Consider the following 27,144-nt stretch of genomic DNA (forward strand, 5'->3'; position numbering starts at 1 on the left):
CGAAGGAATTCTGGCCCGAGGTGGCCTGGGTGTGGAGGAGTGGCACTAAACTACTCCTCCTGACTCGAGTCCAAGTTCTGAAGGAGGTCCGCACTTTGCAGAGAAATTCTATTCCATAAAAGGCAAATTGAAGAAACTCTCGGGAGCGGGCTTTGGTATCGTGGGTGGAGAGACAGAGAGAGGGCACGATTCCTTCCGCATTCCCCCTGAGACCTGCTTTGGGGTGGGTGGGGAGTGCTGCAGAAAGGGCGCTGCACCCTTTGCAAACCCCATCCACACTCACCCCCGTGCCTAGCCGTGCACGAGCTGCCCGCTCCCCTTCACCCCCCACCCCCCACCAGGCGCGCGCGTGCTGCCGCTGCTCCCGGGGGCGTGGGAAAGCGCGGCCGCGGCTGCAGTGCGCGCTGGCGTCAGGCGATGGAGGAGGCGCTGGTTTGTGCTCGGGCTCGGAGCGGCTTTGACTATATTTGGTCAAAGTGAGGGAGGGAGCGAGCGTGCGCCTGTTTCCGGGTTGCTGTGCCTCCACCCTGTCTGTGAATCCTGCAGGCAAGCTACAGAGAGAGCCGGAGCCGTGTCCGGACCAGGTTTATATATCTTTGGGGAGGGGAGTGTGGTTGAGTGCCCCTGTGTGCACCAGCCCCAGGTCTGTCTATCCATCCGTCCGTCTGTGTGCGTGCAGCTCAGCGAGCGGAGATGCCTTACGAATTGGGTAAGTGTTTTTTTTGCAGGGCGGGTACGGACCGGCCCCGGGGCTTCCTCTTCCTCCCTGTAACAGCTACTCAGAGCCTTGAGGTAGCAGCAAGCGGGGCATCGGGGGCTGACCTCAGCCCGTGTCTCAGGGCTGGGCCTGGGGCTCCCATGGGAGAGAAGTAAACGTGAAGATGGAGCCTCGCTCATTCCCTTTCTCGCCCCACGGCTCCCCTCCCTCTCTCTCTCTCCCTCCCTCCTTGTAGAATTTACCTATCTCCTAGATATGTTCAAACTTGATAGTATGTTTCAGTCGCCTGCAGGGTTTCTGCTAATTCTAGAGGAACTAAACGGAAAGGGCGGATCTTTTCGATTGGTCAGCAAATTCAATAAACTGGGATTAGGGAGTTAACAAGTGTCTTTCTCTCTTCTAATTATACGTATGTATTAAATCTGTTGGCAACCTGAAATATATTCGAAAGGCGCATCTCCCGAGAATAGTTGCGTATTTAAGTAATATATTCAACAGATAATTTGAGATCCCTTCTCATCTCATTTTGCGGATTAAAGTTCATGCAATGAAGCCTGCTACCTCTTTTATTATAGACGTGCTTTGCTGAGAAATTTTTTTTAGTAGAAGTGCACTTGTCCAGTAAAATGTTTCGAAAATCAAATTCAGGAACCATTCATTTTGAGTAAAACTATCCCAGGAAACGTTTCGAACTGTTGAATCATGTTTCCTTTTGCTTATAGTGTTAATTTCTACTCATTTCTTCTGTTATTTCTATTTGTTTACTGTTCGACTACAAATTAACATTTCCAATCGTATAGATAACTTGTCACATGCACTAACATGCCCTGTTGCAATTTTAGTCAGGAATGGGAATATTACAGACGACTTGCCTTAATTAGGTGCCTGTCTCAAAGTAAAAAGCAATGTAATGCTGCCTACTTTTTTGGCACACATGCCATCAGTAATAATTTTACTTTGATAATTGTAAAGTTACAATTATCAATCATTAAACTTTATCACATCAACCAATTTAATCTCTTCAACCTATTCCACAATTGAGTGAAATTGTGAACAAAACAGAAATTGCTGGAAAAGCTCATCATGTTTGGCAGCTTTTGTGAGGAGAAATTAGTTAATATTACAGATCTGGTGACCCTTCCTGAGAACCAGCTGGAAAAGGGTCACTAGGCCCAAAACGTTAACTCTGATTTCTCTTCACAAATGCTTCCAGACCTGTTGAGCTTTTCCAGCAGCTTCTGCTTTCGATTTACAGCGTCTGCAGTCCTTTTTTGATTTTTGAGTGAAATTGTGATTTGTTTCTTTCCTTATTCTTGAACTTGTAACTTGACATTCCCAATGCCGCCACCATAGTCTATAGATTCAAGAAGACAGGCAGCCACCAACTCTAACTGGAGAAAGGGAAGCATGTGTTGTCTTAAGAGTAATCCACTTTTTTATTTAAATGTTTAGCTGACAGCAAACTATTTATTGTGGATGTTCTACAACTTCAATTCAACTGTGTTGTAACTGTAACTGGTTAGGACATGTCACTGCTTTTTTTTTCTAATCACATCAAAATGGACTGCATTTACTATGTGTTACTGTCTTCCAAACTGGACTGTTTTATTCTCTGGTATACTGTTGAATTTCGGTTCTATAAGTAAATTTTATTGTTAATGTTTGTGCACATTTAAAGTTGATTGCATTTAAAAATAAGAAATTTACCTGTGTGCCTATGTTCACCACTAGCCAAAACCTAGCCAATATAAGAAATGTTCTTTCTAGTTTTGTATCCTTTAACTATTAGTATATCTGTGCCATTTAGACACTTAATAGTATCTGATTTTCAAATTTAAATCACTACTGAAATAATTTTGATCATTCAATTCTCGCATTTCCTTACACTTTACTTTCAAATTCAGTAACTAGTCTACAAGTGTATGAATGGAAACGAATCTGTAATAGCCCAACAGGAACACAGTCTCAGCTTAATGCTCATTGGATGCATAAGATCCCGGAGGTTCATTTTTAAAAAACATTTTAGAAACAATTTCTGCAAAGGGGATCTAACTAACATAATAATACTGCATTTGTGCTCAAATGCTACAAACCATCCACATTATGTAACTGTTACAGTTACAGTGCTATCCTTGCAGTACACAAATTGTATTTGCTCTCAATACTGTACAAATGATTGGAACTGTGGGCTGACAAATCCACGTTTCCAGATGGTTTTTGTTTTGGGTCTTGTAAAAAGTGGCCAGTGAGTTAGTTGATTATTGATATTAATTTTCCAAGATTCATGGATGGTTACATGAAGTTGGAAAGTAGCAAATGTGACACCTTTATTCAAAAAAGGAGGGGGACAGAAAGCAGGAATCTACAGGCTGGTTAGTTTAACTTCTGTTATAGTGAATATAAACTCTAATAAAGAACTTATAGCAGAGGTGTTGGAAAAGTAGACAGAGTAATAATGTTCAACCAATTCATTGCAGATGTTTGAGGTAACAACTTGTTTTGTGAACAAAGCAGAACTACTGGATATATTGAATGTAGGTTTCCAGAATGATGTGACACCTTGTCAAATGCAAAGGTTCTTGTGGGAAGTAAAAGTTAATGGTATATATGATAGATATGCTGGCCCATGGAAAACAGAAGGCATAATTGGGTCACTTCTAAATAGCAAGATGTAACGATTTCTGTACTGCAGGGATCAGTGATGAGGCTTAAGCTTTTTGTAATTTGTAAAAATTATTTGGATGAAAGGATTGAAGGTATGGTTGCTAAATTTGCTGGTGGCACAATATGTTTCAGCAGGAAGAATGAAAAAGAAAAATTATCTAATGGAGTGATTCCAAAGCTCTGATGGAGAATGATTTGGGTGACCTCATGCATGTATTGCAGAGGATTGATATGCTGGTACAGTGAGTAGTTAGGAATTCTAATAGAATTTTATTGTTGCTGTTAGAAATTGATACAGGTATATGGAGGCTGTGTTTCAGGTATATGGTAATAGACCACATCATGAGCATTATGTACATTATTGATGGAAGTATGTGATTGCATTAGAAACAGTTAAGTGGTTTAGCAGACTAATATCTGGAATGGATGGGTTGCCTTACATGGAAAGGTGAGTCAGACTGGGCTTGTCTCCTGGAACTTAGAGTAAGAGATGACTTAGTTGAAAGATCTTGAGAAGACTTGTCAGGGTGCATGTGCAAAGAACCTTTCCCTCTGTGGGCGAATCTAGAAGTCACCTTTGAAAAACAATGGTTGTCTTTTTCTCTTGTTAAGACTTTGGAACACTGCTTCCACTGCCTTTTTGAGGGAGAGTCTTTAAATATTTTGAAAGTAGAGATAGATTTATGATAAGGGGATGAAAATTTATTGGGTGAGTAGTAATCAGATCCACCATGATCTCACTACATGACATGGGCACAAGGATTGTACTCATTTGTATGTTCATATTTGATGAAATAATACCAAAACACCAATGGGGCTTGAGTGCCTGTTACTTCAATAGTTTGGCTGGCTGGTTGTGATGCAATCATGACAACAGTATGGGTTCAGTTTCCACACCAGCTGGGGTTACCATGAAGCTCTCTCCTTCTCAGCTTCTCCCTTTGCTTGAGTGTTCTCTCCATCATCAGTTTTCACTGAGAGCAGCCCTAAGAGCTAGTAGGACTGTGGCAACTTTATCTTTAGTCATCTTGCATTATTCTGCTTTTAATATGGGATAATAACCAAACTTCCATCATGTGTTTTGAAAATTGCAAACTTCCCTTCAACAATAAAGCCAATTTTGGACGTATGTACACATTTAACCATCAGAGGCCTTTCCACTTTACGTGGATTGATGTTGCAAATATGTTACATGAATATTTTCGGTTTTACTTCTTAAAAAGACTTGAGTGTATGGTATCCTATATGATTTAAAAATGTCCCAAAGTGCTTTATAATCAATTACATCAATTTGAAGTAAATTGACTAATACAGTAAGTGAGGCCACTAATTTGAGCACAGGACTTCAAATATAGTGACATATACATAGAAGATAGGAGCAAGAGTAGGCCATTTGACCCTTGGAGCCTGCTCTGGTATTCAATATGATTATGGCTGATCATCCCATTCAGTGCACTGTTGCTGCTTTTACCCCATACTATTTGATCCTTATGGTCCTAAGAGCTATATCTAGCTCCTCCTTGAAAGGGCGGAAGAAATGATCACATCGTCTGCATTTACATTCATCTAAAGAGGCAGATGGCACCTCAGTTCAACATTTCTGAAAGATATTAACTTTGGCACTGTAGTATACTTTTCTAGGCTGAAATGCCTGTGTAGCTTAAATGCTCAAGTTTTTAGAACAGACCCTGATCCCACAAACTTTTTTCAGTCAAGAAATGCGAGTACTATCACTGAACCACAGCTGATCAGCCACTTGAGGAAAATGGGGTTGCGTAACTTGAACACTCAAGTTCAAAGTGGAATTGGGAAGCATAGCTTGTGTATAGATAGTGACTTGTATCTGTTAGTGCTTGGTGCACAATGCATGAATTTTTCATGAAGCCAGAAAGTGGTTATTATCTAGAATTTCTTAAATTGCTGTTAGATTAATTACCTATTTTGTTGTGATGTTGGCTGGAAGGTGAAAATTGCCAAAGACATCAGGCAAATAGCCACCTTCAAGTAGATTTTTAAGAAGCACATGGGACTTTTTGGCTGGAGGATGCTACCTGTGATTGCATACCCATATGGTTATTTAATGAATGGTAATGAGATCAAGCCCAAATGTTTGGTGGCTGAGAAGATTGTCATATCAGCCACATTGATGCAGGTCAACAGTTTTTCCTAAAATTAATGCTGTTCTCGTATAATAAGGCTGAACACACTGGATAAAATACTTCCCTGTTTACATAGGTGAATAGGTTGACTACTTATGATTTTTCTTCTCACCCAAACTTAGAGTCATAAAGATGTACAGCATGGAAACAGATCCTTCAGTCCAACACGTCCATGCCAACCACATATCCCAAGTTAATTGTCCCATTTGCCTGCACTTGGCCCATATCCCTCTTAAACCCTTCCTATTCATATACCCAAACGATGCCTTTTAAATGTTGTAATTGCACCACCCTTTGCATGACAACGTTGCTCCTTGGGTCCCTTTTATATCTTTTCTCCCTCTAGTTCTGGACTTCCCCAACCCAGAGGAAAAAAACCTTCTCTATTTACCCTGTCCATGCCCCTCATGATTTTATAAACCTTTATAAGCCTCTCTATAGCTCAAACCCTCCAACTCTGGCAACATCCTTGTAAATCTTTCCCAAACCCTATGAAGTTTTACAATATCCTTTCTATAGGAGGGAAACCAGAATTGCACACATTATTTCAAAAGCAGCCTAACCAATGTCCTGTACAGCAGCAATATGACCTCCCAACTGCGATACTCGATGCTCTGTCCAATAAAGGAAAGTATACTTAATGCCACCTTCCCTATCCTATCTACCTGTGACTCTACTTTCAAGGAACTATGAGCCTGCATTCCAAGGTCTTTGTTCAACAGCATTCCCCAAGACCTTACCATTAGGTGTATAAATCCTGGCCTGATTTACCTTACCAAAATGCAGCACCTCACGTTTATCTAATTCTAACAAGCATTTTCTTTTTTGCAGTTTGAAGATTGTAACATCTTGGGGAATAAATGAAGAACATTATTTCCCACTAATTCTGTCTGCAAATGTTTTATATTAAAATTTGAGATTCTAATTTTAGCATTTCAGGTATAGTAAAGGACAGTCTTGCATGAATTTTAAAGTATTGCATCTGTCTCAGTCCTTTTCTTCTTTCTCAACAGCCAAAGTTTTTGCTTGCCTTCCTCAAGTGGAAAGAGGTGTTTCAAAGGTCCTTGGAGGTGATCCGAAAGGAATCAACTTTCTTTATACCAACAACAAAAGCGTCGTCATAAGGAACATTGATGTAATCGTTTTTTACTTGTTTAATTTTCAGATATTTGCATATCTTTAAAAATTCAGAATGTCTTAAATGTTTTTATCTTGTTTCAGCATCCAGACATTGCTGATATTTACACTGAGCATGCTCATCAAGTTCAGGTTGCCCAGTATGCACCTAGTGGGTATTACATTGCCTCAGGAGGTATGTCAGTTGGACTACATTCAAAACTGTGATTGCATTAACCATTGTGTGCTGCATGCAAGGATTTCTTTCAGGCATAGTATTTGGGAAGTTTACCACTTCTGTAGACATTCAGTCCATTTGTAGAAATTATAACATTTTTAATATTGAATCTAGCCACTGTGATTCTTTGAGCAAAAAGAACATCTCATAATTAACCAAAATAATTTTGAGATACAATTAAAATCCCATTTTTCCTTGATTCTGCATGATAGATATCTGTTAACCATTGTTTGAAATAGGCTGGCATGTTTGTGGTTACTGTCTCATTCTTTTGTGTGGAGTAATGTATTGCAGAGAAACAAAGATCTGACAACATTTATATTTATATAATTTAAATTTTGAATAAATCGATTGTAGCATAGAGGTTTTTGTTTTCTGAAATGAATTTTTGTAATTTGGAAATGAAATTGCCATGTTATATGGCAGAGTTCTGTTGTAGCGCTGCAGTACTGAGTCATAGAGTCACACAGCACGGAAACAGACCCTTTGGGCCAACCAGTCCATGCCAAACGTAATCACAAACTAAACTAGTCCCATCTTCATGCTCCGGGCCCATGTCCCCGTAAACTTTTCCTATTCGTTTATCTATGCAAATGTCTTGCATGTAAGTGTACCCTCATCCACCACTTCCTGAGGAAGTTCATTCCACACATGAATCACCCTCAGTGTTTTTTTTAAAAAAACTTACCTCCAGTCTTTTTAAATCTCTCCTCTCACCTTAAAAATGTGCCTCTTTCGTTTTGAAATTTTCTCATTGGAGGTAAAAGTAATTACCATTTAACTCTATATACTTTTTATTATTTTGTAAACTTATATCATCAAGTTGCCTCTCCATCTCCAACACTCCTGGGAAAATGTTCCAGCCTATCCAGCCTTTATAGCTCAAATCTTCCATGCCTGGTAATCCTCATAAATATCTTCTGAATTCTCTTCAGCTTGATCATATCCTTCCTATAACTGGGTGACCAGACTGGACACAGTATTCCAGAAGCGGCCTCAACAATGTCCTGTACAAGCTCAACGTGACTTCCCAACTTCTATATTCGAAAAGATTGAGCAATGAAGGCAAGCGTGCCAAATGCCTTTTTAACCACCCTCTCTATATATGATGCAAACTTCAAAGATTTATGTACCTGCACCCTAGGTTCTTGTCCTACAACACTGCCCAAGTTTTCTTTATTTTATCCCTCCTTAGTTTCTGTGTGACTCCTCAGTCATCTACACTTCATGTATCGTGCCAATGAGCAATAGTACTGTACTGGGTCACTATTTTTAAAAAATGGCTCTTCAGCTCAGTGGGAGTAGTGCTAAATGATCTTGAAATTAACTCTTTTCCTCTTAAGCATTAAAATCCAAGTAAAATCTTGAACTATTTTACATCTTTATAAAATGCATGTCCATACTTGCTGTGTCAATTTTTTTAAAAGTCATTAAATCACTAAGTAACTAGCAGAATTGCTGTTGTGCTTTGCTTGTGAGTGGTGTGCTAGTCAAGCAGGCTACTTTCTCCTGACTGGGATCTGAGTGAGTTAGAACTGCACTCATCGAGACAAGTGGAGAGAACTCCACCAAATGTTTGACTTGTAAGTTGTGGATTAGCTTTGGGGAGATGGGAGGTATGTTACTTGCCACATAATCCCTGCATCTGTACCTGTCATATTTAAAAGATAGTAGTGGATTCAATGATGGTGATGTCATTGGATATCATGGGGAGATGGTTTGACGGTCATTACCTGACACTTGCATGGAGCAAATGTTATTTTCCCTGGGATCTAATGTCACTGTAATAGTAATTCAAAGACTTGTTAATGTTCTGACATGGGTTCAAATCTCACCATGGCAGCTGGTGGAATTTAAATTCAATTAGTAAATCTATCAATGTGAGCTAGTCTCATTTAATAATTAATGTGGAAATTACCATTGTTGTAAAAACTCAACTGGTTTATTAATGTTCTTTTAGAGAAAAATCTGCCAGTCTTGTCTGTTTAGACCTATATGTGACTCTAGACCAATATGGTTGATTCTTAGCTACACCCCAGCAAGCTCATTCAATTTGTGGGCAATTGGGAATGAATACCAAATGCCTTTCTGGAAATGCCCACTCAATAATAAGAAAGGATTAAAAAAGAATGGTCTTGGGAGCTTGTATGCTTCAGTATCTGAGGACCACCAAATTGTAGTAAACATTGTGCAGTCAACTAATCCCTAATTCTAAACTTTGTGGTGCAAAGGTCATTGAAAGAGATGGTTTGGCCTAGGACATTACTGCAGGCATTCCTCAGGGTAATGTCCTAAGGCTGAGATGATTAGCCTTTAGTAACCACAGTCATCTTTTGTATCAGAGGCTAGGACTACTTAATGTCACATGATGAAGTGCTGATCAATTACTGGAATGTGGTCAGATCCCATGTCCTTTGCAGTAGCAGAGCTTTCAGTTGTTTCTTGATGTTGCATAAGAGTGAACTAAATTGGTTGAAGACTGGACATCTCGGAAGGAGGCCAAGATGGATCATCCATTCAATACTTGTTGAAAATATTTACCAGTGCTTTGGTATTGTTTCTTGCTTACATTTTGGGCTTTTTAATCATGGAGGTTGGAGAGATTTTTGGAACATGTTAGTTCAATTAGTTTTAATTGTCTACCACTATTCATGATATTGGGATTGATCAAGTGTCAGATAATGACTTCTGTTTGGGATTCACTTAATCCTCAACACTTTGCCCCTTTATAAGTGATATTGGTGCTGGTCATGGTAATTCAATTGAATTTATTAATCATTCTGCCAGCAACTATGGTAGGATTTGAGCCCCTTGGTTACTTCTCCACACATTAGCTCTATGTCTCCCCTGAGGTACGTGACCATGATTTAAAAGAAGAGCAAAGTAAATGCCAGAGACACTATTGGAGCAATAGTTTTGGATTTAAAAGAAATCTTGAATTGGTTTAGTTTAGGAAGGAAATCCGTGAGCTCTATGCAGCTAGAAGCTGCAAAGATTATGTGACCATAAATAATGAAGGCATGAATCTAACATTATTTCCCAACAGCAGACACTCATGTGTGGAGAAAAGAAGAGAGCCTTTTCATCAGAATTGATGAAATAATTTATATTGGGATCTCAACTATCACGTTTTATTCATGACATAGAGAGAAAACCACCTATTCAAAATTTGTGAATTACTGAAATACAAGTGGCTTTGTGACCTCTATTACAAGCCAGTATTAGTAGGTTAAATGGGCAAAAGTGTGGCAAATTGATACCATTGTCAATAAATGCCACCTGTTAGACTGAAAATTAATAACATTGGGTGCTTTCTAAATGTGGAAAAATAAAAATTGTTGCAAGACAATGGATGGCACGGTGGTTCAGTGGTTAGCACTGCTGCTTCACAGCGCCAGGGACCCGGGTTCAATTCCCACCTCAGGCAACTGTTTGTGGAGTTTGCACATTCTCCCCGTGTCTGTGTGGGTTTCCTCCGGGTGTTTCAGTTTCCTCCCACAGTCCAAAGATGTGCAAGTTAGGTGAATTGGCCATGCTAAATTGCCTGTAGTGTTAGGTGCAGGGGTAAATGTAGGGGAATGGGTCTGGGTGGTTGCTCTTTGGAGGGTGTTGGTGTGGACTTGTTGGGCTGAAAGGCCTGTTTCCACACTGTAGGAAATCTAATAACAATGATTCCCAAACCCTTTTCTGATGTGACCGCATTTTCATGTCTCGGATTTTGACAGATCTGACTAAGAAGTTGGTGAGGGATTATTTAAGTTATTGAATGAAGGAAGGGTTTCTCCCTCCCACGTTTTTGTCTGCCACCTTCTGATTCCTCCTTCCATTCCTCGTCTACCAGCTTCAAAGCTTGCGACCTCAAAAGCTCATCGTGTGAACCCACTAGCACTTGAAGAGCCTGTCCCTAGGGGATTTTGGGTCTAGGTACATCATTAAAGTTATCATGATCAAAGGAATGCTGGTTTTTATAGCAATTAGAATAATGAAGCAAACTTATCCTTTAATTTTAAAAAAAAGGTGCCTGGTGTTCTATACTATGTTTGATTGCTGTATTTACACATCACTTAAAAATTTTTCTGTATTGTGACAGATGTTTCTGGAAAAATTCGAATTTGGGATACGACCCAAAAAGAACACCTACTGAAGTATGAGTACCAACCCTTTGCAGGAGCAGTCAAAGATATTTGTTGGTCAGGAGACAATCAAAAGGTTGCTGCTGTTGGAAGAGGAAAGGAAATGTAAGTCCTCAAATTGTAAATTTTAGAACATGGCCTGTTGCATTCTTTAAGAATAGAAAGAAGAATCAGAGGTCTCTCAAACATACGTAAAAATTTCCAACAGTGCTAGACGGGGTAATTGATAACCAAGGAGGCCGGAACCTGGAGTCACAGTCTAAGGAAATGTTGGCCATTTAGAACAGAGTTGAAAATAAATTTCTTTACTCAGAATGCTGAACCTATATAATTCTGTGCTACAGAAAGTGGCTGAGGTCAAAATGTTGAATGTTTTCAAGGACACGTTGATACAGTCATTGTGGCTAAATGCATCAAAGGGTGTAGGAACAAAATGGGCACAAGATACTGAGTTGGGTGGCGAACAGTGATGATATTGAATCGCAGAGCAGATTCAGTGGGCTGGCTGACCTGTTTCAGTGTTACTATATAATCAAACAAATCATGTACTTTTGCTTAATATGTTTATTTTGTGTGTGCTGAATTAGTACTGTTCTTTCAATGGATGACAAATGACTTAACATGTTTTATATACTTAAATAATCTGTAATTACTTCCTAATACACAAAAAAAAACCTACATCCAAAAGAGTGTAATATCAGTTTTTAGAGAGAGAGAGAGAGAGAGAGACTCTGAACCGGAAACAAAGTTTTAACACTTTTTTTTTAAAAAAAGACAAAACCTTTTCTCCAATTTCCAATGCCTTTGCTCATCATCATACCCTGTATATAAATCTGAATATATTTGCATTTGCTGTCAATATTTCAGGTTTGCAGCATCTGCAATTTTTTTCCCCTTTTTTAAGAATTCTTCCTACCTATGGAAGCACTGCATACAATATTCTATTCGATGCTATCTTCAGCATTGAAATTACAGGATAGCCTATTCCTATTACCAGTAAAACTACAGGTTTCAGCTTGCAGTTTAGGATAGAGTTGAAGTTATTTATTTGTGATCACAAATTATTCTCAAAAGTTAGCATGGGCAAACATGTTCACATTTTACTGCCAGCACCCTGAAGAGCTACAATTTGTTTTCAAGTAATTAGTGGCTTGAGAACATTTGAAATTAGCAAGCACCTCTTGTTTCTTTGAGATTACTGATCAATATTGTTACTTTGATACTTAATGAGGTGCCACAGAGTTTTACTGCTATCATTTAATTAAACAATGTATCATGGGCAGCAGTTAGCTGTGTAGCTGTAAGTGGATCAAAATTTTAGGAGCATGTACATGTGGGACAAAAAAAGGAAGTGAATTCTGAATAGACCTATTTCTTTGTCGAAAACATTGCATCTAAGCAAATTTAAACTAAACTCAACCTGATTTAAATGCAAATCCTATCACCCTACAAGAGTTGCATTCTATAATATTGAGTGGTGCTTTTACTGTGTACCACAATAGGGCAATAAAGACAGCACAGTGTTTCTGTAAACAATTGAAATCTGGATGAAAATGCATTCTGAACTGTAAATTTAGTGGTATTCTAGGTTTGGAAATGTAGTTCCCCTTTACCTTGGGGAAAAATTAGTCACCAATTGATAGTTTTTGTTCTTTATATAATTTTAAAATTATTAAATAATTTAAAATTATTAAATAATTTTTCTGCTTCTAGTTAAGTGGTTCAGCTTCTGAACCTGAGGTAATTTTCTTTTGAATGTTAAACTTGATGCAGTAGTTGAGAATAATGGTAATTACAGGGCACCCTAAACTTTGTTCTCAAATGTTTTAATGGGAGGTGCATTTCAGCCTTTCACTCAATTAAAAAGTAATCTTTTGATTTACTTGGCACCACTTTTTCCATTAAATATTTAGGTACAAAGATTACCTCCCTGGTTGAAAAATTGAATGTTTTGATGAGAGCTATTAATTTTTTTTTTTCTCCCCCTGTATGGGTGATTCCATTTTAATTCATGTTTGTTCAACATGAATTGCCTTTAATGTGAATGAAGAATTTATACCATTATTTGTAGATTGCAAACTTTCCTTACCTGTATTGGCTATGACACCATTCTGGCCCCATTAGCTGATATGGCATACCTGTTACACGATTTTCTTAACGCGAGATCGCACAAGAATGGAGCTGTTGCATTTTATCAGAACCAGCTATATAATTTGAAGTAATGACTGAATTAATGTTATAGCTGTAAATGCATGTCATGATGTAAACATGGTATTACAGTAATGCGGAGGACTTCTATCTTATTGATAGACCAAACAGAATTTTCAGGAATGACACTTTCGTGGAATGTACACTATCTACAGTCTATCTTAGTTTTTTTGAAATCAACTTTCACAAAACTTGGGAAAGAAGTATCTTGCTTGGACACTGGTTCATCCATCTTTAGAATTTTGTGCAGTGCAGTTTCAGCATGGGAATGAGTGCATTTATTGGTCTCAGTAAAAGGCTTGCCTTTATTTAAGTCTAAAATGTCTCAGCCTTAAATATTGCTGTAGTAGATGTTCATTTCTGACTCTGGATTAGAGATGCTGGAAAAGCACAGCAGTTCAGGCAGCATCTGAGGAGCAGTAAAATCGACATTTCGGACAAAAGCCCTTTATCAGGAATACAGGCAGAGTGCCTGAAGGGTAGAGAGATAAATGAGAGGAGGTTGGGAGAAAGTAGCATAGAGTACAATAGGTGAGTGGGGGAAGGGATGAAGGTGATAGTTCAGAGAGGAGGGTGGAGTGGATAGGTGGAAAAGAAGGTAGGCAGGTAGGACAAGTTATGGGGACAGTGCTGAGCTGGAAGTTTGGAACTGGGGTGAGGTGGCGGAAGGGGAAATGAGGGAACTGTTGAAGTCCACATTGATGACCTGGGGTTGAAGTGTTCCAAGGCGGAAGATGAGGCATTCTTCCTCCAAGCGTCGGGTGGTGAGGGAGCGGTGGTGAAGGAGGCCCAGGACCTCCATGTCCTCGGCAGAGTGGGAGGGGGAGTTGAAATGTTGGGCCACAGGGCGGTGTGGTTGGTTGGTGTGGGTGTCCCAGAGATGTTCCCTAAAGCGCTCTGCGAGGAGGCATCCAGTCTCCCCCAATGTAGAGGAGACTGCATCGGGAGCAACGGATACAATAAATGATATTGGTGGATGTGCAGGTAAAACTTTGGATGTGGAAGGCTCCTTTAGGGTCTTGGATAGAGGTAAAGGAGGAGGTGTGGGCGCAGGTTTTGCAATTCCTGCGGTGGCACGGAAAGGTGCCAGGATGGGAGGGTGGGTTGTAGGGGGCATGGACCTGACCAGGTAGTCACGGAGGAAATGGTCTTTGTGGAAAGGGGGTGGGGGGGGGGATGGGGGAAGGGAAATACATCCCTGGTGGTGGGGTCTGTTTGGAGGTGGTGGAAATGTCGGTGGATGATTTGGTTTATGTGAAGGTTAGTAGGGTGGAAGGTGAGCACCAGGGCGTTCTGTCCTTGTTACGGTTGGAGGAGTAGGGTCTGAGGGTAAAGGTGTGGGATGTGGATGAGATGTGTTGGAGGGCATCTTTAACCGTGTGGGAAGGGAAATTGTGATCTCTAAAGAAGGAGGCCATCTGGTATGTTCTGTGGTGGAACTGGTCCTCCTGGGAACCGATACGGTGGAGGCGGAGGAATTGGGAGTAGGGATGGCATTTTTGCAGTAGGTTGGGTGGGAAGAGGTGTAATCAAAGTAGCTGTGGAAGTCAGTGGGTTTGTTTTAACAAAAAATGTCGGTGTCAAGTCAGTCGTCATTGGAGATGGAGAGGTCCAGGAAGGGGAGGGAGTTGTCAGAGATGGTCCAAGTAAATTTAAGGTAAGATGCTCTCCAATGCATCTCGTCCTCCAATCAACCACACCGCCCTATGGCCCAACATTTCAACTCCCCCTCCCACTCTGCCGAGGACATGGAGGTCCTGGGCCTCCGCCACTCCCTCACCACCCGACACCTGGAGGAAGAATGCCTCGTCTTCCGCCTCGGAACACTTCAACCCCAGGGCATCAATGTGGACTTCAACAGTTTCCTCATTTCCCCTTCCGCCACCTGTTGGGACAGATCTTCTGTCCCCGTGTTCGTTTGGAGGAGAGAGACACCGGGTCTGATTAAAAGTATAAACAGGTTTAATGAGAGAGAATCATACACAGTACAGTGAGGTGTCTAGCTCACTGGAGAAGGCGCGTTCTGACTATATTTTAATTTGTCTATCTTTTTGTGTTCTCACATTCCAGAGTTACATCCTTATTTGGTAAAATGCAGTATTTTGGTATGTCATTGGTTCTCACCTGATAACATTCTATTACCTCAGTTTGAGCTACGTGCATTCTGACACGGCTCCAATGTCCTGTTATCTCTCACCCTCCCTGGGGCCTCTTCAGGCTATGCCATCAGCTTTTCAGTCTGTTCTTAGTATAACATAATGGCTTACTGCTGCCTAGTGAAGCTAACAAGTTCCAGACTTGCTAATACTACCTTACGTGAGCACTACTTAACAATAAAGTTTCTTACACTACCTAACCTTAATAATGGATCCCAACACACCTCACCCCAGTTCCAAACTTCCAACTCAGCACTGTACCTATGACTTATCCTACCTTCTTTTCCACCTATCCACTCCCCTCTCCTCCCTGACCTATCACCTTCATCCCCTCCCCCACTCACCTATTGTACTCAATGATACTTTCTCCCCACCCCCACCTCCTCTCATTTATCTCTCCACCCTTCAGGCACTCTGCCTGTAATCCTGATGAAAGACTTTTGCCAGAAACATCGATTTTACTGCTCCTCGGATGCTGCCTGAACTGCTGTGCTTTTCCAGCACCTCTAATCCAGAGTCTGGTTTCCAGCATCTCAGTCATTGTTTTTATTTCTGACTTGTCAGGTCATTGTAACAATACATAATTACAAAGCTTAATTGTCATTAAGTTTCAGACAGTTAGAAAGACATATTTGTAATGATCTTTAGCATAGAATAATATTGACAAAAATATCTGGATATTAAGCACTACAAAGTGAGGATGGGAATGGTATGATGGTCGTGTACTTCAGGAAAAGGATAAATTTGAAAGTAGATCAAAATAAACGGGTCAGGAAGGGAAGGTGGAATAGGTTCAAATGGCTTACTTTTCTACATTTGTTTTATAGTTTTGTTTGAATATTTTGTATTAACAACTAATGTCAAGGAATGCAGGCAGTCCCTATATTGTGAATAGGTTCCTTTCAGGAGTCCGTTCACATGCTAGTTTGTACTTGAGAGTCAACACAATGCAGAACAAAATAAGGTAACCAGTCATAAATATAGGAAATGTTCATATGTTGAATATTAAAATTGCACCCCTGGATTGGATTATTTGAGACAGATGTTCATAAATCAAGGGGACCCCCATTAGAAAAAGTCAGTGTTAAAGACATTGTACATATTTGTAATATGAGACAAATTAATAGATTAGACGTTAAATTTCTATATGAAATGATTACAAACGACAATGGGATCAAATAATTTTAATGTTAGAAATAATGGCAATGAAAGAAGCATTCCCTTGAAAATAAAGGATTGGATAAAGGCAGTGAGAAAGTATTTTAACTCATAATCATAATTGGAGCTCAGAAAATATTGAATTTTGTTTATAAAGCCATTTAGCTCTGCTTGCATTTTAGCTATTTGCAGGAGCAAATCTGCCGATTCCACTTCTCTATCCATGTCGTCCCCACAACCGTGCAATTTTTGTTTGGTAGGGTGCCTATTCGGTTCTCTGTTGAAAACCATAACTGATAATACATCCTTGCAGGTAGTATTGTTGAACAAAGCATATGTTATGAAAGTAAGTAGGACTTTTATTACATTTTAACATGGAGGACTTTAACCTTTTATAGGTCGGGCAAGCAATGTTCAGAATCATGGAAGATACTCTCTCAGAACATGTTCCCTCTCCAGTGTAGATTCATAACTTTGAGGGGACTGTGAATAATATATTCACATTTGCTCATGATATAAAGTTGGCTGGGAAAGTAAATGGTGAAGATGTGACTTCACTTGGGCAGGCAGAGTGAATGGACAATAATGTGACAGATGGAATGCGTTATAACTGAATGTGAAGTTATCTGGATAAAAATGCAGAATAGTGAAAGACTGGATAACATTGGCAGTCAGTTCTTCTTTGTGACCTTGGACCTGAAACAGCAAGTTAATATGCAGGTGCTATAAGCTATTAGGAAGCTGAATGTTTTATTAACTTTATAACAAAAGATTGGGTGTAGAAGTAAGCCTTTCCATAATCATGCAAAGAATCAGTGTGACAACCCCTGGAGTACAAGGCAAGTTTAATCTGGTCACATAAGGAATAATCTGCTTGCTTCAGAGTACAGCACCTGTTCCCACTGGACTTCCTCTTGGGAAGAGGGAATTGTTCTATGGCAACATATTTAAATACACTAACTCTGTATTGCCTGAAGTTTAGAAAATGATAGATGAACTAATTGAAGCATACAATACAAATCCTGAAGGGGCTTAATAAGGTAGGTGCAGAGTTCCCTGCCTGGGAAATCCACAGGTGTGGGTTTACACATTCAAGGAGCTAACTATTGTGCAATCTTTTACTGCACTCCTGAGTGATGTGAATGTTCAGTTAATTATGTTTAAGATAGAGGTTGATGAATGTAGCTAACTTTCAAAAGTAGCACTTCAGAGAGAGCACATTGTTATTGGTATGCAAGTGAAAATTTCATTGCATCTATGAATGATGCTATTGACAAGAGATGTATGGGTGTCAAGCTGAATAAGAATAGAGTCCCACAAATGCCAGAAGTGGCATTAGGGCAGAATAGGAGAAACCATGACAGAAGCTGTGCAGACTTTGTAGAAACAAAACAAATGAAAGCTAGCTGTGTCAGCACTATGGCAAAGTATTTCACATGTACTATTTCCTCTTATTGTATAAAACTATTTATCATGTTTGAATCATTACAGATTTGGAGCGGTCTTCCAGTGGGACACAGGAACCTCTGTAGGATCGATTACTGGCCACAGTAAAATTATAAACAGCGTAGCTTTTAAGCCAAATCGACCATTTTGTGCTGTGACTGGTAGTGATGACTACACCTGCGTGTTCTTTGAAGCATTTCCTGTAAGGTTCAAGCGTACAATAAATGTAAGCAACCTATTAAGCTTCCAGTGCCGTTGAGGAATGCTGTAATAAACAGACCAGTTTTATGCTATGCAGTCAAGAGATATGTTGCAAATTATAACTCTACTATTATATACACTTGCTATATTTTAACCATTTCTAATTATTTACTGTAATAATTTACATTCATGTTAATTTTCTTGCACCCAAGGATTGGTGCTGGGTCCACCGCTTTTCATCATTTTACATAAATGGTTTGGATGTAAACATAAATATTGTTAGTAAGTTTGAAAAATTTACACCAAAATTGGAGTCAAGAGTGTGGTGCTGGAAAAGCGTAGCAGGCCAGGCAGCATCTGAGGAGCAGGAAAATTGATGTTTTAGGCAAAAGGCCTTCATCAGGAGTGAGGCTGGTAGCCTCGGTGGAGAGATAAATGGGGGGGAGGGGTGCTGAGGCTGAGGGCAAGGTAAAAACAAGGACTGCAGATGCTGGAAACCAGTTTCTAGATTAGAATGGTGCTGGAAAAGCACAGCAGTTCAGGCAGCATCGAGGAGCAGGAAAATCAATGTTTCGGGCAAAAGCCCTTCATCAGGAATAGAGGGGAAGGTAGCTGAGCGCACAATAAGCGGATGGAAGTGGGGGCAAAGGTGAAAGGAGAGGTGGGAAAGAAGATAGATGGGTGGGGCTGAGCAGGAAGTTTGGAAGTAGGATAAGGTTGAGGGGAGGGAACTGGTGAAATCCACGTTGATGCCATGGGGTTGGAGGGTCCCGAGGTGGAAGATGAGGTGTTCTTCCTCCAGGCGTTGAGTGGTAAGGGAGTAGCGATGGAGGAGGCTCAGGACCTGCATGTCCTCAGCAGGGTAGGAGGGGGAGTTGAAATGTTGGGCCACAGGGGAGTGGGGTTGGTGGGCAGTATAGTGGGTTGCGAAGAAGGTTACCTCCGAGTACAATGGGATCTTGATCGGATGGGCAAATGAGCTGAGGAATGGCAGATGGAGTTTAATTTAGATAAATGTGAGGTGTTGCCTTTTGGAAACACAAATTGGGGCAGGACTTATACATTTAATGGTGAGATCCTGGGGAGTGTTGCTGAATAAAGAGACGTTGGAGTGTAGGTTCATAGCTCCTTCAAAGTAGATTTGCAGGTAGATAGGATAGTGAAGAAGGCATTTGGTATGCTTTTCTTTTATTGGTCAGAGTACTGAGTATAGGAGTTGGGAGGCCATGTTGCGGCTGTACAGGACATTGATTAGACCACTTTTGGAAAATTGGGCAATCCTGGTCTCCCACCTATCGGAAAGATGTTGTGAAACTTGAAAGGGTTCAGAAAAGATTTACAAGGTTGTTGCCAGGGTTGGAGGGTTTGAGCTATAGAGAGAGGCTGAACAGGTTGGGGCTGTTCCCCTGGAGCATCGGAGGCTGAGGGGTGACCTTAGACGTTTACAAAATCATGAGGGATGTGGATAGGGTAAATAAGTCTTTTCTCTGTGGTGGGAGAGTCCAGAACTAGAGAGAATAGGGTTTAGGTGAGAGGAAAAATTAGAGACCTAAGGGGCAATTTTTTTCATGCAAAGGATGGTATGTGTATAGTTTGAACTGCCAGAGGTGATGGTGGAGGCTGGTAGAATTACAACGTTTAAAGGACGTCTGGATGATTGAGAGGAATATGGGCTGGGTGCTGGCTAATGGGACTGGATTAATTTTAAATTATATCTGATCAACATGGACCAGTTGCATCTGTTTCCATGCTGTACATCTCAATGACCCTGTGATGAGTTGTCTGGAAAGTGCTTTGCTTGTTATACCCAGTGATCATATATATTCAGTGCATCAAGTACATTGGAATCAGAAAAAAATAAGATCAGAGAGCCTGGTTCAAAGGTCGATGAGCAAAAAAATAGGGCTTTTACTCTTGGGGGACAGGCGCTGGTATTTGGGAATTATGGAGCTGTGATGGGTGGTATTTGTCCCAGTCAGTTCAAGTCAATGTCTTGATGAATTGTTTAACTAGGGTTTTAAAGAAGTCTTTGAACTAATAACTTAGTGAGAGGTGACATCTTCAATGGAGGGGAGGGTTTGAAAGTTATAAGAAAACAAACCGGTGTGGGAGTAACAACTACGCAATGAAAACAAGGAGATAAAGCATGGCAGCCACTACTAAATTGGATTAAGGTAGGAGAAATAGTGGCAAGTCGATTAAAAGACTTTCTCAAAATGCATGCATTTTTTTAAAAAAAAAGTTGATCTATTTTTTAAAATTAGCCTGTTCAGCAATCTTATTGCACGCCCCTCGAGCAGGTGGGAGTTGAACCTGGATTTCTCGATTCCTCTGCACCACAAGAGGGCCCTGTAGAGCACTTGTACTGAGATGGATGATTGTACAGCACAAATGGGAATCATTGGGCACAATAGGTTTGTTGCTATAATATATGGTTACAAAGGTGACTAACATTGGGATCTGCATATTCAAGAGTATTTGAGGATGATCAGCCATGATCATAATGAATGATGGTGCAGGCTCGAAAGGCAGAATGTCCGCCTCCTGCACCTATTGTCTATTGAAATTTTAAAGAGATAGGCATAAAGAAAAGGGAGTAGCATTGTTAAAGCATAGGTTCAGTACAGCAGTGCAAAATCACTTAATTAGGTGATGAAGTTGCTGATCCATTTGGGTGGGGTCAGAAGTCCTAATATATAGGCTTCCAATTAACAGGTACACATAGGACAGTATCTACATTGAAGAAATAATAGTTTGTAAGAAAGGTCCTACAATAACTGTGGTGAATCTACCATCTAGAGTAGACCTATCAATTTCTATTGGAAAACTCCAAATTATAATTATCTATTCAAGAAAGGAATGAGGCAAAAAGCAGGAAACTTTAGGCCAAAATTCACTATTGAAGAAATAGCAGCAAAGCATCTGGAAGATCAGATACAATCAAGCAAAGCCAACCTAACTTTATGAAAATTTGACAACTTTGGAGGAGTTAATAGGCAGAGTGAATTAATGGAAACTAGAAGGTGCAAGTGTATTTGAATTTCCAAAATGGAAATGATGATCTCTTTTCTATTAGGACATTATACCAGACAAAAATTTATGGTGGTGGGTTTAATACATTAGTGTAGACAGAGCATTGGCTGACTATCCAAAATCAGTCAGGATAAGATAGTCCATTTAAGTTTGCTAAATTGTAACTAGTGGAATGCCACATGGATCAGTGCTCGAGCCGCAACTGTTTGCAGTTTATTATAGCTACTTTATAAAGTGACCTCTAATATTACAACCAAATTTAGTACAAAGGTCAGAAAGCAAGTTGTGAAAAGGGGACCGTGTACAGAGTTAGATTCAGTAGATTTTAATGTGGAAAAATTTAGGTCCTGCTTTGTGACGAATAGAAAAGCGGAGGCATTTTTTTTTAAAAATGTTGGGAGACTAGGTTACTTGATACAATGAGACTTGTGTACAAGAACAGTGTACATAAATCCCAAAGTTAAGATGTGTGGAGGCAGTAAGGAATTGGAAGGCAAATAGAATGTTGCCCTTTCTTGCAAGGGAAGTGGTTGAAGTACAAAGTAGGAATGTCTTGCTACCTAATGTTCTGTATACTGTTTGATCTTTTATAATTCACTGTGGGACATGAGTTCCCTGCTAACCAGCCTTTAGTATTCATCCCTGGTTCCTCTTAATGTAATGGTGAGCTGCCTTTTGAACTGCTGCAGCCCACATGTTGTAGGTTTACTGTCAATGCCCTCGAGGGAATTCCAGAATTTTGACCCAGTGACAATGAAGGAACGGTAATATTGAGGAAATTGCACGTGTTCCTATGTATACGCTGCCCTTGTCCTTTGGATGGCAATGTTCTTGGCCTTGGAAAGTGCTGTCTGAGGAACTTTGGTGAATTTCTGCAGTGTGTCTTGTAGCTAGTACCAGGAAGTGTGGACTGAGCTTTGGTGGTAGAGAGAGTGGATTCTTGTGGATGTGGTACAGACCAAGTATGCTGTTTGTCCTAAATGGTGACAGGCTGCTTGTTGTTCAAGCTGCACCCATCCAAGAAGTGGGGAATATTCCGTAACACTTTTTTGATTTGTAGGTGGTAGACAGGCTTTAGGGAATCAGGAAGTGAGTTTACTCGCTACAGTATTCCTAGTCTCTGACTGACTCTTGTAGCCACTTTGTGACAAATCTAGTTGTGCTTCTGGTCAGTGGTAACCTGTGGGATGTTGCTAGTGGAAGATTCAATGATGGTAACACCATTTGAATGTCAAGGGACAGTGTAAGATTGTCTCTTTTTAGAGGTGATCATTGCCTGTCATTTCTTTGCAGATCCATGTGCCATTTGTCAGCCAAAGTTTGGATATTGCATTTGAACATGGACAGCTTCTTATTTGAGGAGTATTGGACATTAGTTAGAGAAGGCTCACTTTTCTGCCTGAGATGATGGGATCATCTCATGGGGCAATGTTGTGCAGATTGTGCCTTGGTGGTTTAGAAGGATGAGCTGATTTTACTGAAACCTGTAAGATTCTGAACTGGTTTGACAGGTGGATGCTATAAGTTGAGTTTTTTTTTCTCACTCTATGAAATCCAGAGCTGGAAGACACCCTTTCAATACAAGGGGTCATCATGTAGTCATGTTTCTGTAATGGCTGTTAGATCACCTATGTTGTTACAAATATTATGTGCATTCAGGCAGAGTGCTTTAACTTTGACATCATTCTGCTTCTGAAACATCTTTGATGCTTGGCTTTGTTTCTCCTGTCTTCTCATCTCCTTGGCATCTTTTCAAGTTCCTGCTAATAAATTTGATACCTTCCAATTTGGATTACCCCTCACATTCACTTGAGGAATATATTGCAAATTTAATTGAGTGGCAAGATCTTGAATTATTTACAAAGTGCCCTGCTATGGTCCTTTTTAAAGTTTAGCACCTTTTTTATGCTTGTATCACTCCTAAAATCTCTCATTGAAAAGAAATATCTTTTACTTGTACATATATATTTGCTAAACTTGTTTCTCTGATTCTCCCTTAGAACCATACAAAGTTTGTTAACTGCGTACGGTATTCGCCTGATGGAAGCAAGTTTGCATCAGCTGGTGCAGATGGGCAGGTAAGATTAGACATAAATTATTCTAAAGTACAGTGTCTCATTTCTGAGTTTGTATGTATTAACTGCTTACATCGCTTCAGGGTGGAAACTTCAGCACTATGAGCTCCGTCTCAACATTTGTTGAGGTCACTTCTTTTACTTTTGAGAATGTGTACGCTGGAAGAATTTATTCTCTATTGGTTTTTTTTTGAAAAGTCAATGAAAACATACAGACCTAGCTAGTACTTGTACAAGGTGAGGTGTTTTATCTGTTCACAACCACAATTTGCTTCAGTGGCATTTTCCAAAAGATGATAAGTTGATCTTATTACAGTTCAGTAATTGGATATTGCTCTTTGGTTGAATGAAATCTGGGAAATAGCTGCAATGATTGTTAATTATTTATCCAAGTTTGTGTCTTTAGAGAAATGACTTGTCATTCCTCTGTGTGATATGACCTAATTAGGACAGCAACATGCATTTACTTAACAAATTTTTGTTTAGAAGAGGCATAGTTAAATCACCGGTACTGAGTAAAGTATCTACAAGCATCACCACGCAGATATGGGTACAATGTGGATGTCATAAATCAGTCATTGTTCAGTTCTTCATTTTAATTAACATAATTCCTTTCTTTGCCAATATTATACTTCTATAGCTTGCTCTTCATGAAGTAGACTTATCTTGCTTTGCTATCATTAATTTATGGTTAAGATTGTAATTGAAAATACTTCATAATGTATCTTTTGAAAATGCTGCACACTTCAATCTCAAACCTTGCAACATTTGGCAGTATTTTGAACCACAACAGTTGATCTTGGTGGGCAACAAAATTATATCTTTGACATTTATCATTGTTTAAGATGGTAAGGCAGCAAAATACTGAATCAACTGCAGGGACGTCATAAAACATTTTAGGCTCCAATTTGAATGCATTTTAATTTTCTACCAATTTTAAACAGTCTGCACTTGCAAAGTGCTGCTCACATCCTGTGGATACAGAAAATGTATTTCCTAGGCCTGATTGAAGGATACAATGGATAAATGTCAATTTTTGGGCCCAAATAAATAGTAGAGTTGTGATTTCAAGAGTTCTTTAGTGTTTTCATTTAGCTTTTAAGATGGAACTTTTAAAGCTATTTTAATAAAGGAAAATCAGGTATGGACTAACTGGCTTCATCTTTGCAAAAAGATTGTTTTAAAGGATAATTCGATTATCCTTTAGAAGGATTTGGAAGTTCATTTCCAGACATTTCGCCACCCTACTAGGTCACATCTTCAATGGGCCTCTGGTAAAGCACTGCTGAAAATTCCTGCTTTCTATGTATATGTATGGGTTTCTTTGGATTGGTGATGTCATTTCCTGTTCCTTTTCTCAGGGTATGGTAGATGGAGTCTAACTCTATATTGTTTGATGGAGTTCCAGTTAGAATGCCATGCATCTAGGAATTCTTGTGCGTGTCTTTGTTTGACTTGTCCTAGGATGGTTGTGTTGTCCCAGTCAAAGTCGTGTCCATCCTCATCCGTATATGAGGATATTTATGAGAGAGGATCATGTCATTTGTGGCTAGTTGGTGTTCGTGTATCCTGGTGGCTAGTTTTCTGCCTGTTTGTCCAATGTAATGTTTGTTACAGTCCTTGCACGGTATTTTGTAAATGACATTAGTTTTGCTTGTTGCCTGTATAGTGTCTTTCAGGTTCGTTAGCTGCTGTTTTACTGTGTTGGTGAGCCTTTGGGCTAGCTACCATGATGCCAAGGGGTCTGAGTAGTCTGGCAGTCATTTCCGAGATATCTTTGATGTAAGGGAGGAGTGGCTGGGGTTTCTGGACGTGTTTTGCCTGCTTGTTTGGGTTTGTTGCTGAGAAATCGGCCGATTGTGTTCGTTGGATACCCGTTCTTTTTGAATACACGGTATGGGTGATTTTCCTCTGCTCTGCATAGTTCCTCCGTACAGCAGTGTGTGGTGGTTCATTGAAATAATGTTCTGATGCTGCTTCGTTTGTGGATGTTGGGGTGATTGCTTCTGTAGTTCTCCATTTGGTAAGAGTATTATTGATAGTCTTGAAGGTTTCCTCTAATTTGTTTTGTTTAATGATGACAAAGATGTCATCCACGCAGCAGACCCAAAGTTTGGGTTGGATGGTTGGCAGAGCTGGTTGTTCAAGTCTCTGCATTACTGCCTCTGCTAAGAACCCTGATTTCAGAGTTCCCGTGGGTGGTCTATTTGTTTGTCTGTAGGTTTTGTTGTTGAAGTGTGGTAAGGCATAGGTCCACTAGCTTGATCAATGTAAATAGGGCTGTTACATCAAAGGATGCCATTATTTCATCCTCTTCTTAGTGTCTTTGATCTTCTGGAATTCTTGGATGGAGTGGCGTGAGTTGTCTTCTAAGTGTATTTGATGTAGTTCCTTAGCCGATCTTTAAGTGGATGTTCCAGCTAGTGACACTGTGGGTCTGAGGGGGGGGGCTCCTGGTTTGTGAATTTTGGGTAAACTGTAGACGAGTGGTGTGTTGGACCTGTCTGGTTTCTTATTTATTTCTCCAGATTTCTGAAGTTTTTTGAGTAGGGCTGTGATTCCTCAATCTGAACTACAAATCTTCTCAAAACTCACTAGGATTTGGAATGCATTTTTTTAAAAAATGGTTGTTTCCTACCTTATTGTAATTAGTGGTATTTAGTTTGCACATTTTAAAAGATATTTCAGCATACAAATCTATTCTGTAGTTTCTTGCAAAGTTGAATACTTAATGTTAACGTTTTCTTAATTATTTCGGTGTGCCATTTGAAGTAATGTGTATAATTTTTCATAATAGATTTTTATCTATAATGGGAAGGATGGAAATCAGATATGTGCTCTTGGAGGCTCCAGTGCCCACAATGGAGGTGTATATGCTGTAAGTTTGTTTGAGGGTCCATCACTTATGATAAATTTGCTTGTTGTGTTTGATTAATTGATCATAATTGAGCTTGCAGCTATTCTCCTTCATTTGTAAAACTAATGTTTGTTTTGTATAGCTTTTAACTATATCTTAACATTTAAACAGACATCAAATGTGAAGCGAAAGTTTTAAATTTGTATTATATTTCCCTAATTCTGTGGCTAATGCATTTAAAACTTTTTAAAGTTTCTTGCATTTTTTCCAACTTTGTTTTGAAAAATCAGCATGTTGAAGCCAGTGATACTGTGACAAAGTTAAATTCAGTATGCAGTTTGAAACTCTTGTGCATGTTGATTTGTTTGTAATTTTAGCAACTCATAAGATGGCAGTGACTTAAACTTTTTAATTGTTTGAACTACCATATTTTAACTTATGTCACTTGCCTTTGACAGGTTAGTTGGAATGCTGATAGTACGCACCTAATTTCTGCTTCTGGAGATAAGACTGTTAAACTATGGGATGTTGAAGCCAACAGTGCAGTGACAACATTTACTATGGGAAATGATGTAACGGATCAACAATTGGGCTGCTTGTGGCAGAATAATCATCTGCTGAGCATTTCACTTTCTGGCTACATTAACTATCTGGATAAAGCAAATCCCAGCAAGCCGCTACGTACCATCAAGGTATTGAACTTGCTAGTCATAAGATTGGCTCCCACCTCTGTTTCTAAAGTACTGAGTGAATTCTGACATGATAATGTCTTAGTTCAGAGATGTTCACTTTTAATGGTAATCCTTCATTGTGACCATTCACTTGGTGGAATCATTCATAAATGATAGAGTATCTGTTAATTTCATGTCAAAAAGACCTATAGCATGAAACGCTGTTCTATTTCATAGTCATAGTCATACAGCATGGAAACAGACCCTTCGGTCCACCAGTCCATGTTGAATATAATCCCAAACTAAGCTAG

The 27,144-nt window shown here is 39.7% G+C and overlaps 1 protein-coding gene across 1 annotated transcript in view; it reads left to right on the forward strand.

Annotated features, from left to right (window-relative positions):
* The first annotated feature begins 218 nt into the window (after positions 1-218).
* The window catches only part of wdr1 (WD repeat domain 1), a 54,779-nt gene continuing 27,853 nt past the window's right edge, over positions 219-27,144 (forward strand). Inside the window, exons 1-8 of the mRNA XM_060825460.1 lie at positions 219-709; positions 6,555-6,676; positions 6,763-6,853; positions 10,986-11,133; positions 18,042-18,222; positions 23,231-23,308; positions 26,103-26,183; positions 26,621-26,854. Coding sequence (XP_060681443.1) covers positions 694-709; positions 6,555-6,676; positions 6,763-6,853; positions 10,986-11,133; positions 18,042-18,222; positions 23,231-23,308; positions 26,103-26,183; positions 26,621-26,854 — 951 coding nt within the window. The 5' untranslated portion in view covers positions 219-693. The remainder of the gene's footprint in view (positions 710-6,554; positions 6,677-6,762; positions 6,854-10,985; positions 11,134-18,041; positions 18,223-23,230; positions 23,309-26,102; positions 26,184-26,620; positions 26,855-27,144) is intronic.

Source organism: Hemiscyllium ocellatum, chromosome 1 (assembly GCF_020745735.1).
Source record: "Hemiscyllium ocellatum isolate sHemOce1 chromosome 1, sHemOce1.pat.X.cur, whole genome shotgun sequence".
NCBI classification, from domain to species: Eukaryota; Metazoa; Chordata; class Chondrichthyes; order Orectolobiformes; family Hemiscylliidae; genus Hemiscyllium; species Hemiscyllium ocellatum.